This window comes from Hylobates moloch, unplaced genomic scaffold, assembly GCF_009828535.3.
Source record: "Hylobates moloch isolate HMO894 unplaced genomic scaffold, HMol_V3 SCAFFOLD_41, whole genome shotgun sequence".
Lineage (NCBI taxonomy): Eukaryota > Metazoa > Chordata > Mammalia > Primates > Hylobatidae > Hylobates > Hylobates moloch.
In genome coordinates this window covers 314,186-329,482 of record NW_026652316.1, presented here as the reverse complement: position 1 = coordinate 329,482, position 15,297 = coordinate 314,186, and the positions used below count along the sequence as shown (strand labels likewise).

General features: G+C 37.7%; 1 protein-coding gene across 14 annotated transcripts in view; it reads left to right on the top strand.

Moving 5' to 3' along the window:
• The window catches only part of LOC116463547 (C-Jun-amino-terminal kinase-interacting protein 4), a 165,344-nt gene that overhangs the window by 69,568 nt on the left and 80,479 nt on the right, over positions 1-15,297 (top strand). For 9 of the 14 annotated variants that reach the window (XM_058434710.1, XM_032146680.2, XM_032146686.2 and 6 more), the window contains 2 exons: positions 7,197-7,291; positions 13,038-13,188. In XM_058434710.1, coding sequence (XP_058290693.1) covers positions 7,197-7,291; positions 13,038-13,188 — 246 coding nt within the window. Of the gene's footprint in view, positions 1-7,196; positions 7,292-7,914; positions 8,166-13,037; positions 13,189-15,297 lie in introns of those variants that run through there. The other 5 variants (XM_032146694.2, XM_032146691.2, XM_032146693.2 and 2 more) reach the window with 1 other exon arrangement.

Below are 15,297 nucleotides of genomic sequence, written 5' to 3'. Positions count from 1 at the left end.
AAAAAAAAAAAAAAAAACCACATTTTGGCTGGGAGCAGTGGCTCATGCCTGTAAGGCCAGCACTTTGGGAGGCCAAGGTGAGCGGATCACTTGAGCCCAGGAGTTTGAGACCAGCCTGGGCAACATGGTGAAACCCCGACCCTACCAAAAAAATATATACAAAAATAGCCAGGCATGGTGGCCTGCGCCTGTAGTCCCAGCTATTCGGAGGCTGAAGTGGGAGGATCACTTGAGCCCAGGAGGTAGGGGATACAGTGAGCCAATATTGTGCCACTGCACTCCAGCCTGGGCAACAGACCCTGTCTCCAAAAAAAAAAAGCCCTCACATTTTAATGACATTTATTAGACATTAAGGTTTAATTTTAGTGGATATTAAGATTTAATGACATTGGTGGATATTAAGATATTAAGGTTGCTGAAAGGCCTATTACTGATTTTCACATCATTCATTGCAATGCCTAAACAATGTACTCTATGTACTGTTTGCTTAAGTAGTACTTATTAAAGCCGATAATTATAAATACATATGTTTTATATATATATATATATATATTTATATATATTTTTAAATTAGGGTCTCACTCTGTTTCCCAGGCTGGAGTGCAGTGGCGCAGTCATAGCGCACTGCAGCCTCAACCTCCTGGGCTCAAGCAGTCCTCCCACCTCAGCTTCCCAGGTAGCTGGGACCACACACATGCATGCCAATTTTTTTTTTTTTTTGAGATGGAGTCTTGTTCTGTCGCCCAGGCTGGAGTGCAGTGGCGTGATCTCAGCTCACTGCAACCTCCGCCTCCTGGGTTCAAGCGATTCTCCTGCCTCAGCCTCCTGAGTAGCTGGGATTACAGGAGCACGCCACCAGGCCTGGCTAATTTTTGTATTTTTAGTAGAGGCGGGGTTTTCCCATGTTGGTCAGGCTGGTCTCAAACTTCTGACCTCATGATCCATCTGCCTTGGCCTCCCAAAGTGCTGGGATTACAGGCGTGAGCCACCGCTCCTGGCCAGTGCACGCCAATTTTTAAAATATTTATTTATTTTTATTTTTTGTAGAGATAAGGTCTCACTATGTTGCCCAGGCTGGTCTGGAACTCCTGGGCTCAAGTGATCTCCTACCTTGGCCTCCCAAAGTGCTGGGATTATATAGGTGTGCACCACTGTATCCATTATAATTTATAAATTTATAATTTATAATTTTATAAATATATATTGGGGAAGTAATTGATAGTGATAAATAATAAACAATGCTTTTGTTTTTAAAATGAAGCTCTAATCTTTTTTAATAATTTAAAATTATTTAATTATGATATATTTAAGTATAAAATATAAAATATATACTTTTTTTTTTTTTTGAGATGGGGTCTTGCTCTGTCGCCCAGGCTGGAGTGATCTTGGCTCACTGCAGCCTCTGCCTCACAGGTTCAAGTAATTCTCCCACCTCAGCCTCCCAAGTAGCTGGGATTACAGGAGTGCACCACCACACTCGGCTAATTTTTGCATTTTTCATAGAGATGGGATTTCACCATGTTGGCCAGCCTGATCTCGAACTCCTGACCTCAGGTCATCCACCCACCTTGGCCTCCCAAAGTGCTGGGATTACAGGCGTGAGCTACCATGCCTGGCCTAAAATATATACATTCTAGAAAAATAACTGTAAAGTGAAATTTCATATTTTTTCCATATATTTAATAAAGGTGAAGATACGCTTCTATAAAAAAGCCTGACATACTAATTTTAAATGAAAACATATACTTTTTTTTTTGTCTATTTCTATTCCTTGAGGAAAAGATAGTCTAGGAAGAAAAAAAGATCTCAGGAAAAATTGTAATTACCAAGTTAGAGAGCTAGGTCTGTCCAGTAACCAAGGCAGATTTCCTACGCCACCCAAAAGCTCTTTTCATAGATCTCCTCCCTCAGTTATGAGCAGCTTCTATCCTCTGACCTGATAGGCTCCCTATGTTTTGTTTTGCCTCAAGGAAGGAAGGTTTATGTAACATAGATAGGGCTGCTTTGAAATATGGGTCTGTTCTGCTCTAGCCCACAATTTTTTCTGTTTATACATCTGTTCTAGAGATGTCATTCAATTAGCAATTATAAATAGCTATCTAAAGCCAAAGAACTAGGCGCTCTTAAAACATAAACTCTGAAAACATTCAGGCAAAGGAAGCCTGAAGGGGTTTAACCTTAACCTTTTCACTATTATTTCCAAAGAAGATAATGTCTTTTAATGGTTGTTTAGCACTTTGATGAAACACATTCATTGTTGCTTAAGGGAAACCTACCGTGGCTTTTTTAAAATTTGATTTAAGAATAACTATTCTTAAATTTAAATAGTCAACTATTCTTAAATCAAATTTTTGTATACATTACTGAATTTGCTTAAAAGAAGACATGCCTTAAAGAGGGCAGTGGAAGAAATATAAAGGACAATTTTGAAGCACTCGGGCCCACATGCGTATGCTAATTACCAAAAACTTTAGTCCTTTGGAATCTTGGGAGAGCCTCACATCAGGGAGTGTTTGAATGCATTCTCATTTTATCCTCTGACCAAATTCTCATCCATTCCCATTTTACAGATTGAGGTTTAGAAAGAGTCTATAAAATGATTTGCCCCAAATTCTAGGCTAGTTAGTGACTAGATTTGAAGCCAGGTTTCTCAGATTCTATTGCCTGGATTTTTTTTTAAGAGGGAATCTCGTTCTGTTGCCCAGGCTGGAGTGCAGTGGTGTGATCTCGGCCCACTGCAACCTCCGCCTCCAGGGTTCATGTGATTCTCCCACCTCAGCCTCCTGAATAGCTGGGACTATAGGCTCATGCCACCACGCTTGGCTACTTTTTGTATTTTTAGTAGAGACTGGGTTTCACCATGTTCTCCAGGCTGGTCTTAAACTCCTGGCCTCAAGTGATCTGCCCGTCCCGGCCTTCCAAAGTGCTGGGATTACATGTGTGAGCCACAGCACCCAGTCTGCCCGAACTTTTAATAACACTAACACCTTGCCTGGGTGCGATGGCTCACGCCTGTTATCCCAGCACTTTGGGAGCCGAGGTGGGGGGATTATCTGAGATCAGGAGTTTGAGACTAGCCTGGCCAACATGGTGAAACCCCATCTCTGCTAAAAATACAAAAATTAGCTGGGCATGGTGGCAGGCACCTGTAATCCCAGCTACTTGGGAGGCTGAGTCAGGAGAATCGCTTGAACCCAGGAGGCGGAGGTTGCAGTGAGCTGAGATCGTGCCACTGCACTCCAGCCTGGGTGACAGAGCAAGACTCCGTCACAAAACAAAAACAAAAACACACTAACACCTTTAGTTCCACTAGACATTTTTCTTTTCCCTCCCTCCCTCCCTTCTTTTTTTTTTTATTTTTAAATTCTCTTTCTTCCTTTCTTTTCTTTCTTTCCTTCCTTCCCTGTCTATTCCTTTCCTTTCCTCCCTCCCTTCCTTCTTTCCTTTCTTCCTTCCTCTCTTTTTCTCTCTCTCTTCAGTTGTTTATTGCTGAATTGACTTCTGAATGTGTGAATTAATATGCATACCTGAGAAAATTGAGAATTGCAGTTCTGAGACCAGAAGCAATGGACCTGGTGGACCCAGGAATAGATTATCTGAAGCGTGTCCTATTTTACTTTCTCAGTTCTCTTTTCTGTCTAACAACACTGGTGCTCCCTCCCACACACTTTTTTTTTTAACCTGAGTGATACTGTGAGGCCTTATTAATATTTAAATTTTTATGTATAATTTTTTTCTACTTTTTTGTGTGTTTATAGACTATAGTGCATATCATTTTATTCCAGACATCAGGAAATGCTTTAGGGTATGGGATTTTCTTGAGGGTATGAGGAAGAAAGGACAATGGGCTCATTGCCTGCTCAGAGAATTAAGTACAAAGGCAGGTAAGGCCTGAGTCCTGTAATTTTTTTTTTTTGCGATCTCGGCTCACTGCAAGCTCCGCCTTCTGGGTTCACGCCATTCTCCTGCCTCAGCCTCTCCGAGTAGCTGGGACTACAGGCGCCCACCACCACGCCTGGCTAATTTTTTTTGTATTTTTAGTAGAGACGGGGTTTCACCGTGGTCTCGATCTCCTGACCTCGTGATCCGCCCGCCTCGGCCTCCCAAAGTGCTGGGATTACAAGCGTGAGCCACCGCGCCCGGCCCGAGTCCTGTAATTCTTTAGAACTCAGATGACTGAGTCAGGCAGGCCAGAGTTCTGGCCCCAAAGCTAGTGATAACTTGAAAAGTTAGTCATTGACCAGACAATCAACTTGGATAGAGTTTACCTATGAAATCATGATATGGTGAGGATTAAATGGAGAAAAAATGGCTGTAACTGCACTGACTGACATATAATTGGTGCTCAATAAATAATAGCTGCCATTTTGTTGTTATTGTTCTCTCTTTTCTTTTCCCCCTCCAGTCATTTTTGGTTGTCAGTTCTTTCCTTTAAAGTGCTAGTTTGGTTGAGTTAGAATTGATTTCATTATATAGATAATTTTGGAATGTCAGAATACTATATCTGTAATTACATTGGACTAGTCATTAAAAGAAAGTTCAGAATAAGATAATAGAGAATCAATCTGTAGAATGGCTATTGGGGGAGAACTATCTTTGCATTTTGCTTGTCATTCTTTTTCTATATTGAGTTCATAGATTACTATAAAGCAATCTGGGGTAAGTTTGTTTTCTTCATCTGAATGCTTAAAGAAACTTAGGTCCTCCATTTGAACAAATCAATCCCATACATACAATTACTTTACTATCCAGTGTATATAAGAATTCATGACTGGGCGCCATGGCTCACACCTGTAATCCCAACACTTTGGGAGGCCGAGGCGGGTGGATCACTTGAGGTCAGGAGTTTAAGACCAGCCTGGCCAACATGGTGAAACCCCGTCTCTACTAAAAATACAGAAATTAGCTGGGTGTGGTGGCGGGTACCTGTAGTACCCAGCTACTTGGGAGGCAGAATCGCTTGAATGTGGGAGGCAGAGATTGCAATAAGCCAAGATCGCGCCAGTGTACTCCAGCCTGGGTGACAGAGTGAGACTCATGGCTCACTGCAGCTTTGACCTCCCTGGCTCAAACGATCCTCCCGCCTCAGCCTCCCAAGTAGCTGGTACCACAGACGCATCCCAAAATGCCCAGCTAATTTTTAAAAATTTTTTTGTAGAGACAGGGTCTCCCTGTGTTGCTCAGGTTGGTCTCAAACTCCTGGGCTCAAGCAGTCCTCCCACCTCAGCCTCCCAAAGTGCTGGGATTACAGGCATTAGCTACTGCACCTGACCTCTTTTATTTTTAAAGTGTTTTTTTTTTTGCGGGGTCTCGTTCTGTTGCCCAGGCTGGAGTGCAGTGGCATGATCATAGCTCACTGCAGCTTTGAACTCCTGGCTCCAAGCAGTTCTCCCACTTCTGCCTCCTGAGCAGTAGGGACTACAGGCGAGTGCCTGCTAGTTGTTGTATTTTTTTTTCTAGAGCCGGTGTCTTGCTATGTTGCCCAGGCTGATCTCAAATTCCTGGCCTCAAGCAATCCTCCTACCTCCCAAAGTGCTGGGATTACAGGCATGAGCCACTACAAAGCCTTAATTTAGGCCTTCTAAAACCTTTTGAAAATTTAAATTGAGATTGATTAAGCCTGACAGTCACTTTGTTATATTAGTTTCAGTTTGATTTTTGTTCCTGAAAATTCTTCCTGACACAAGGAATCTCATTATTTCTGACTTGCTGATAGATGAAAGGTGTATTTCCCCAAAACTGTTTAGTAAATGGTGGTAAAATCTATAAATTTAAAATAAAAAGTGTGTCAGTTAAAAATTTTTAAGATACTATATTCATGTGATTCTGTTGTCATTCTTTGTGGATAACATTTGTTGTTTGGACTAGTCTTCATTGGGGAACAGTCTGGTTAATTTGTTTTATTTCATGCATCAGAGTTCAGCTTTTTGTTTATTTGATGATAAATAACATCTTAAAATTAACTTACATTTCCTAATATTTGTACAGGCCAAATAAAATTTCTACAACAAAAGCATGCTTTGTAAAGTGAATTTAAACTTTTAAAAAATTTTATTTGGTTACTTAATATGCTACAGTGCGTATTTTAAGTTATAGAGAGATTGAAATGCATCTTAATACAGCTAAAGTTTAGTGACTTCCAAAGCTATTCTATGTACAGTGTTAAGAATTCAAGTCATATTCCTTAGGAATGGTGAGAAGGGACATTAAAAAAAAAAAGAATTCAAGTAATATTCCCAAGAAAGACATCAACCTTTGCTTGCCTCTTAATATTTACACCCTTTAAATACTAACACACTATTTCTTGTTTTTTAAAATTAATTTTTTTCTTATTCATATCATGTTAGTATCTCTAGCAAAGGCCTTTTGATTTTATGTCTTAATTCCAAATTTAGGCTTTTTAAAAGTGAAACTATATATTATCAAGAATCAAATAGGACATTAGAAGTTCTTGGCAGTTTATGTACTTTATATTCTTGAAGTTTTTACTTTCATATTCAGCTTGTCTATCATATGATTCCTTATCTAAGACTCAAAAAGTATTCTAATTTTTTTCATTTGTATTAATTTGCTGCTGTTATAATAGATGATTATACTAAGTAATGATACCAGTAACAGTGAAAGGAGAAAGTATTTTAACATTCTTTCAACTAAATATACAGAAAGAAGAAACTTGTCTTGGTATTAAATTAATTAAATTGAAAGTTATCTTTATTCTGTTAATTCCTTTTAAAATGGAAGAAATCAGCACATAAGGATATGGTTTCTTCAGAAGTTTCACCTTAATTTCTTTGTTGTGTCTCATTTTAGTGAATGGGTTTCTCAAATGCCATCTATTATTTTTAACCGATGGTCTTTTATGACTTCTTTCCCAGTGTCTGTTTACTAATTTGTGTTCTTTATGTCAATATTATTTTAATAGCATCACATATTGTAAAAAAAAGTGGGTTTTTTTTTTTGCCATCCTAAGCAAGATATTAGCTACTTCTGTGTACACCAGCATCCTTAAATGTAAGTATTTGCATATTACTTTCCATTAAAATTGTTTTCATTCCTTAATACTCTCTTACTTAGAATTGAGTAGTCTGATAAATAAGAAAATTGTACCAAAATGTTTTCCTTGTTATAACACTATGATTTTATTCCAGGTATTATTAGTCTTAATTATTGTGTATTTTTTTCTTTCTTTAAAATAGATGATCCATAATTATATGGAACACTTAGAAAGAACAAAACTTCATCAGCTCTCAGGGAGTGATCAACTAGAATCCACAGCTCATAGTAGAATTAGGTAAGCTTTGTTATATATTTTGCCTTGAGAAAAAGTAAAATAAATAATATGTTTGTTTCTGTTTTTCTCTGTTCTTTAATCCTGGAACAATAGTTAGGCTGATTCAAAAAGCTCTCCACTGTGGTTGGAATGCTGCAGGAGAGAATAGCACAGAAAAGTAGAAACGGTTTTTACCATTAAAAAGATAAATTATGAGCCATCCATATAAGCGGCACATTGAGTATTTAGATTGTTTTCTGATACTTGATGGAGATTATACTAGGTTTAAAATTTTGTAATTTGTGGGAATGCTGAAATTTTTTTTTTCTCCCGTGTAATTGGTTTGAAGTCCTTTTTGTTACAGAGAGGCATGTTTGAAAGGGTTAGCTAGCCATCTGTTTGATGTAGGAGTGTGAATAAATTATGTAGATCTTCAGGCATTGTAGCCAATGAGCTAAGCCAGGACTCTTAGTGGAGGGGAAAATAGTTAATAGGCTGGCTGTCGCTTGGGCTTGCTGCATAAATGCTAGGAGCAGCAGCTCTATGGTTATGAGGTGGGGAGAACGGAATGACGTCATCGCTTGGGAGCTGCTGCAGGATGGAGTGGAAAGCTGCTGCCGATGGCATTGTTTTTGTGGCAGCAAGCTGAATGACAGATCCTCACTACAAAGATACCCCTTTGGCCCCCGTGTAGGCCTCCTGGTTCGGGTGTTTCACCATGCCAGCACAGCGCCATGAGTCCTGGATGCATGCTGCTGTTTGTGTTTGGCTTTGTTGGCGGGGCGGTGGTCATTAATTCTGCTATCTTAGTATCTCTCTCTGTTTTGCTGCTTGTGCACTTTTCTATTTCTACCGGTGTGCCAGCTCTGACGCAGAACCTACCAAGGATACTCAGGTACTCCCGTCTCTCTTAGAAGCCCCTGCTTAGCTGGTTTTTCTTAAATTTTTAGCTCCACGGGTCTGCTTTGTAACCATTTCTGTTGCAGATTGAAACAATGGAAAATGGCCTGAAGCTAGGATTTTTGATTCTAATTTATAGTAATTTATAGACCATCAGTTAGGATTATAGCTTTATGTTTAGAAACCACTAACTAAAGAAAAGGATTTTCATATTGTACTTACACACAAGTACAAGGTCAGTGTGGTCTTGTTTTAAGCAGAATGTTCAAAGTAAAAGGAGAGCAAGAGTAGAGCACCGGCTCCAAGTTTATACAACCTCTGCATTTAGCTTCTGAGCATTTAGGGACAAATATCTTTTATGCTTGGACTTGCAGTCAGATACAGGCCGTAAGTTTATTTTGTTTTAATTATCCTTTGAATGATAGAGGTTCAGGTATCATTTTTGTAATTTTTGATAATAGCTCATGGGAACTGACAATTTAAATATTTTCCTCCTAAAACAAAATATGTTTTAAAGTGAAAAAATGTAAGACTTTTAGGTTAAGGAATGGCTTTTTTCCCCATTATTTACACATCAAAGTTGTGAAAGCTTTACAAAGCCTATTCACTATTGTTTTGTCAGATGTTGCCCTTTCTTTTCTTTGTAGTCTTGGGTGACAAATATCCATGCCTGCTTGTGGGGGTAGTCATTAATCTCTGTAGCTTTACTGTTGCTCACTCTACTTACACCCTGTAAGAGCCATCTTCTGTATTTTAGAGGCTGAAGGTTGTGGTTTCTTTTGTTTTCTAAACCATCAGACTAGCACTCTCTGATTTGTTCAGATTTCTGTTTTGTGCATGGTTTTAAATGAAAGTTCATAGTATATAGTTTTTATTTATTATTTAAATGTTTATAAAATATTTAAACCCCGATCGTAGATTTAGATAGATTAAGAAGAATTAAAGTAGTAACTTCCCTCAATGTGTTTCTTTTTATTCATAGGTCAGTTCAAGTTTAATATTAGTTGAAAGCCCAGAAATTAAATTTCATCGATGATTTAAAACTAGATACTTGGTCTTTTATTTTCTTTCCTGATTTATAAAAATTGGGAATAATCTTACTACTTGTATATATATTAGTACATAAAATATTTGTGTACGTGTATCTGTGTATTTAGGCTTTGAAGAAATTAAAAGTAACTGAACTTAAGAATATGTAGAATATTAAAATAAGACTAATATTAAGGGAATGTCTTGGGTTTAGGCTTCATTTGAGAGGGCAGTGCCGTGAGCTGCTGTGTGGCGCCTGCAAGTGGGTACAACAAGGCTTTGGAGTTGAACTGCCTGGGTGCAAATGCTCTATTGCATGTGACTGTAGGAGCTTTGGCAAGTTGCTTAATCTCTCTGCCTGAGTTTTCTCTCCTGATGGGACTTACCCATTAAAAATCAAGTGATTTTATTATTTTGTATTTAATTATAGTTGTAAGATATATGATAAATTACTCAAGTAAATACTTTTCATAGTTACTTATATGTGTCCATTTTTAGCAGAAATTGTTTTAGCTACAGCTAACATACCTTATAATTAAAATTTTTAAGTTCTTTACCACAAAAATTGCTACTGATCTGATTAAATAAAGATATCAAAGTCTTCGATATTAAGATTAAATTGTCAAAAAGTTGGTAGTTCCAAGTAGGAAGTTCCAAGGAAAGCAAAGCGCTTGGAGTTGAACAGTACTGGCTTTGAATCCAAACTCTGCCAATTACTAGTGCCTAAAATCTCTGAGCATCACTTTTTCTACTCTGAAAATTGGAAAAATAATCCCCGTTTCTTGATAAGGATTAAATGAGATAATGTAAATAGGTCATCTAGCTCAGTACTCACCACGTGGTGAGTGTTCGACAAATGTACTTTTTCTTTTATCTGCCTTTATATATAAAGTAGATTTTACTAATTGGTTGTATCAAATGTGAATATAGCCAAAAAGCTGTTCCAAAAATGTAGTTGTAAAATTATTTATATACATAAGCTAACATTTAATAACCAACTCAAAAATGGATATATGGAAGTAGGGCAATTAAGAAAAAAGAATTCTGATAGTTGGTGATAGCTTTGTTTTCTAGACAAGTAATAGCAGATGTTTCGGTCTGCGGGTGTAAATCTGCCACTTGATAGTTTTCCACGTGTATCTCATTTTTTTCTTTCTGTGAGTTTGAAGCATTTAATGCATACCAACATAGTACCGGACTAATGTTTACCTTTCAGGGTTTCTTTTCAAAAGTAGGATTCTCATGAACTTGCCTAATTATGCGTCCTTCTCTCCCTTACCCCAACTATATGTAATTTATAAGTAAAATAAGGGGAGGAGTATGTAGTGATTATTTTTTCAGAGTTGGAACATTGTAACCTCTAGAGCATCATTGACCCACTTGACAGATAGCTGTCAGTCCCTGAAGAGATGTCCCCTCCCTGTAGAGTAGTTTCTGAATGATTGATACAAGCAAATTAAAAAGGTGGGAATTCTACTTGCAATTTGGGTTGTAGATATTGTTGACTGTTGATTGTAGATTTTGTCAACTGGTTTTGTTTACTTTTTGGAAAGTAAAATTTGGATTCATAGAAGACTCCTTCCCCCAATAGTTTAAACTTTTTCAATATTTGATATGTGTGAAAATGAATGTGTTGTCATTCATATAGGATAATAATTCTAATGACTGGCTTATATTTTGATTTCTGTTAGTGTGAGGGAGTCTTATGAAGTCCATATATCATCTTCCTGGTTGTCTTTGCATTTTGAGTTAGAGAGCTTTCCGTTATATTCAGTCATTAAATTCCCAGTCACCTTTTGCTTAACTCATTAAGGTATGTTAGAAAATAAATAAAAGTCAGCTAGTAGCTCTTAGTCTTCTTGGATTTTCAGTTCACAAAGTATGGGGGGAAAACATCAGATTGACAATTTTTTATTTTGTCCAGAATGAATATGAAAAGGAAATCTAGCTACTTATCACTGTCACTATCATTTAATGAAAGAAAGGGCATTTTAAAATCAAAGAAGAAGAAAATATGTAGTTTAAAATAAGGGTCAGTCATTTTCAAGAAAGAACAGGGTTCTATAGTATATGGGAATGTATATGTGTACAATATGTACTATATTATGTATGCACTAAGGAAATAATAAACAGTGCCTCTTTTTTCATGGACTTATTATAAAAACTTTGTTGCTGAACAGCATTTGGGAATAACTGGTGTAAACATGAGAGCTGACTAGTCACTTTAATTTTTGTCATTTGGTTGTCCCAGCAGCTCATAGTCACAAACTTAGATTTGGTATTAAAATTTACCCTCTTGGCCAGGTGTGGTGGCCCACACTTGTAATCCCAGCGTTTTGGGAGGCCGAAGCAGGCAGATCACATGAGGTCAGGAGTTCAAGACCAGCCTGGCCAACATGGCAAAACCTCGTCTCTACTAAAAATACAAAAATTAGCCAGACGTGGTGGTACATGCCTGTAATCCTAGCTACTTGGGAGGCTGAGGCAGGAGAATTGCTTGAACCCGGGAGGCAGAGCTTTCAGTGAGCCGAGATCATCCCACTGTACTCCAGTCTGGGCGACACAGCAAGACTCAAACAAACAAACAAAAACTACCCTCTTATTGTACTGCCTTCCTGCTTTTGAATTTTCCCCCTCAATCAAAGTTCTGTTTTTAAATTTTATTTCCTTGTGCATACAACTTTGACTAAATGTAATCTCTCAACCCCTTTGCTTCACCTCATTTTTAAGAAGGCATTGGGACAGTTTTACTAGTCCTTTTAGATTGTTAGGAATGGAAGAACACACCCTTTGTATTAAGTGAAGACACATTTCAAAAATGGCTGAAGTTTCTTGGAATAAAAATGAACTACAGAATTAAAGACTTACTTAGCAAAACTGAAATTTCCCCACTTTTATTAATAACCTCATTGTTTCTATTCTAACTTACATTCTTATCAGTAGAGATATGAATTCCAGGAGGCACCAAACCTTTAGTGTCTCATTTCTTTCTGGTTTCTGCACTTTTGAGTTAATGACCCAGGATGACCGGTTAGTAGGCTTGTTTCCACCCTCTAAAAGCTCTTCGATTTGGAATCTTCTGTGCATCAACAAAGGATGTGTTTCTCGTTGAAATTGTTAGTGTTAAAATTGTAACTCTTGTTCATTGAAACTTCTCACAAAGCATTGGAAATTCAGTAATCTTTTATAGAATTATTTGGCCTTCTTATTTGGAAGAAACTGACAATGGTTTTCTCATATGTACTGTGCTTGAAAGGAACTCATATAGTGGTTCTGTAGAAAAACAGCTTTCCTACTTGGGTGGTGGGGAGAAAGATATTTTGAGTTCTTTTCATCATTTAATAGGTAACCCTGATTTAGATAATATATTGGTTTTCCTCTAGGCAGGAAAGGCATACCCTGAAGAAGCTTCAGTAAGCATCCAGGGATTAGCAAGAGGATTTGGGAAGTCTAGAAATGGGTTGGACTCACTTCCAAAGAAGGAGGTTGCAAGTTCCCTAGGGCTAAGCTACGTATGGTTAAAAACTCAGCAGCAGCTCTTCTCCAGACCACACTAGGCCACTGACTGCTTCTTGGGCAAGGAACTCATCAGTAACTTTTAAGATTTCCTTAACCCTTCTTACCACTTTTCTTGATTTCTTGAGGCTAATTTCCGGAGGCTAACTAAACTGAGACTGTCCTTCCTCTTTGGTAAGTCTGTTTTATTCAGATGGGCAGACAGTGTCATTTTTGAGTGACGGTTGTGAAACAGTGACAGTCCAGGCTTATTACTTATAGTCATGGCAAATAAAAAGTCAAAATAAATGAATGCCGAATTTTTTCTCCCCTCTTCAAATAGAAAAGAACGTCCTATATCATTAGGAATTTTCCCATTACCTGCTGGAGATGGAATGCTTACACCTGATGCCCAGAAAGGAGGAGAGACCCCTGGATCTGAGCAGTGGAAATTTCAGGAATTAAGTCAACCACGTTCTCATACCAGCCTGAAGGTAAGCTTTATGCTGCTGAAATTGTGTCAGTTTATATTTCATTAACTTTCTTATCCTAATTGAAGTGCTAGATGACCACAGTATAGTAGAATGTAATCATTTGTATACATTTAGTTTGTAAAATTGGTTTTTTAAATTGGAAATGAGCTCTTCCCAAAGAGTGTGTTTTTTACTATTTTATTTCAAATTGTATAGGAAAAAAAGTGAAGCATTATGTCATCTTGATTAGTATACTAATGACAAAAATTAATTTCTATTTGATTTAGGCTGTGTGAGTTTAGAGTAGGGTGACTAGTGAACCTAATCATATTAGAATTGAAAATCGCTATTACCAGAAAGTCTTGGTTCATGTTAGAGGCTTTCCAGTTTAGTAGGGTTTCACTTATAGAAAAACAAAACAAAACAAACACACTGTTCCTTCTTTAAAACCACTTCATAGCGTAGTCTACAAAAATGCATGATGTTTAGCTACAAAGGCCTGGTGTAAATTAATTATAGATATGTTCTTGACCAAGAACTTGTCATCGAATAAGTGATAAATATAAACAATATGTGCTGAGTGGATATGAGCTAATAATTAACTTTTAAGAATATTTGAAGTTCTGTATATTTTAAAATGAAATATTCATAATATTAATGATAAAAGATCTTTTGTTACCTTATGAAATCTACTCATCACGAAACAGGCCACCTGCAATGAATAGAAATGAGTTACATGTATCTTATTTCCTTTTCCTGCTTTATTTTCCTCCTTAATACTTATCATGGTCTAAGCATGTAAAGATAGCTCTTAACAATGCTTCTAAAATACTGTCATTTACTGTATTTAGTTGCCTCTAGACTCTTCCCTAAGAACATAAATTCTATGAGGTTTATTTACTGCTGTATCCGCCTAGCACTTGGAAAAGTGCCTAGCACATTATAGGTACTCAGAACATGTTTGTTGAGTGAATGATTTGTTTTAGATGTTAGAAAGAATCTTTGGGGTCAATATAAGTGGTCTTTCTCTCAACTCTAGAATGTAGAGGCATTCAGAATCATTCTATTGACCTTTGAAATGTGCTCAAAACAGTAAGCAGTCGATAAATATTTGATAGGTTTTCTCCCACTGAAAAGCATTTTTAACAACAGGGGTTACCTTACCTTTTCTCCCTTCTCACTCAATTTGTTCGAAGCTAATAGTGCTCAGTATTAGCCCACAGTGATGTTACCGGGCAACTCTCTCTCTTTTTTTTTTTTTTTTTTTTTTTTTGAGGCAGAGTCTTGCTGTGTCGCTCAGGCTGGAGTGCAGTGGCGAGATCTCGGTTCACTGCGACCTTGGCTCACTGCAACCTCCTCCTGGGTTCAAGCAATTCTCCTGTCTCAGCCTCCCAAGTAGCTGGGATTACAGCACCCACCACCACATCTGGCTAATTTTTGTATTTTTAGTAGAGACGGTGTTTCACCATGTTGGTCAGGCTGATCTCGAACTCCTGACCTCAGGTGATCCACCCGCCTCAGCCTCCCAAAGTGCTGGAATGACAAGCGTGAGCCACTGCGCCTGGCTGCAACTCTTTCTTTACTCCTGTACCACAGTGGGTCTTTTAGCCTTCCTGTAGGTTTAATAGATTTTCCAAAACACTTATCTCTCAATTGTCTACTTGCTATGTCTGCTTTCCCAAAACAAAATTAAGTAGGAGGGATACTTCTGTACAAAAAAAAGTATCCCATATGGTAACTATATTTTAATACTACCCAAAAGTGCGCCTTAAGAGATTATTATAATTCTCTTTATTTTTTAATCCACTGATAGGTTATGCCAGAACTTTACTGACAAGTTATAAACCGATTAACAAATTATTAACAAATTATTAGTATAGACTTAAGCAGAGGAGTTTCTCGTGTCCTCCCTTGAGGAGGACTTGCTTAGTATAAGGCAGGTACTTGCCAGAGAGTTTCTAAAACAAAACCGTGTCTCTCTCTACTTGTTCTGGAACTGGAGCCACTGAATGAGATAAAGACTCAGTGGATAAGGATTTCCAGGAATGGGGTGGTGCTTACAAAATGGCAAAAGTCTAGTTTGTAAATCATATTACTAGTTGGGATGTACAGTATTTTATTTTTCACCTA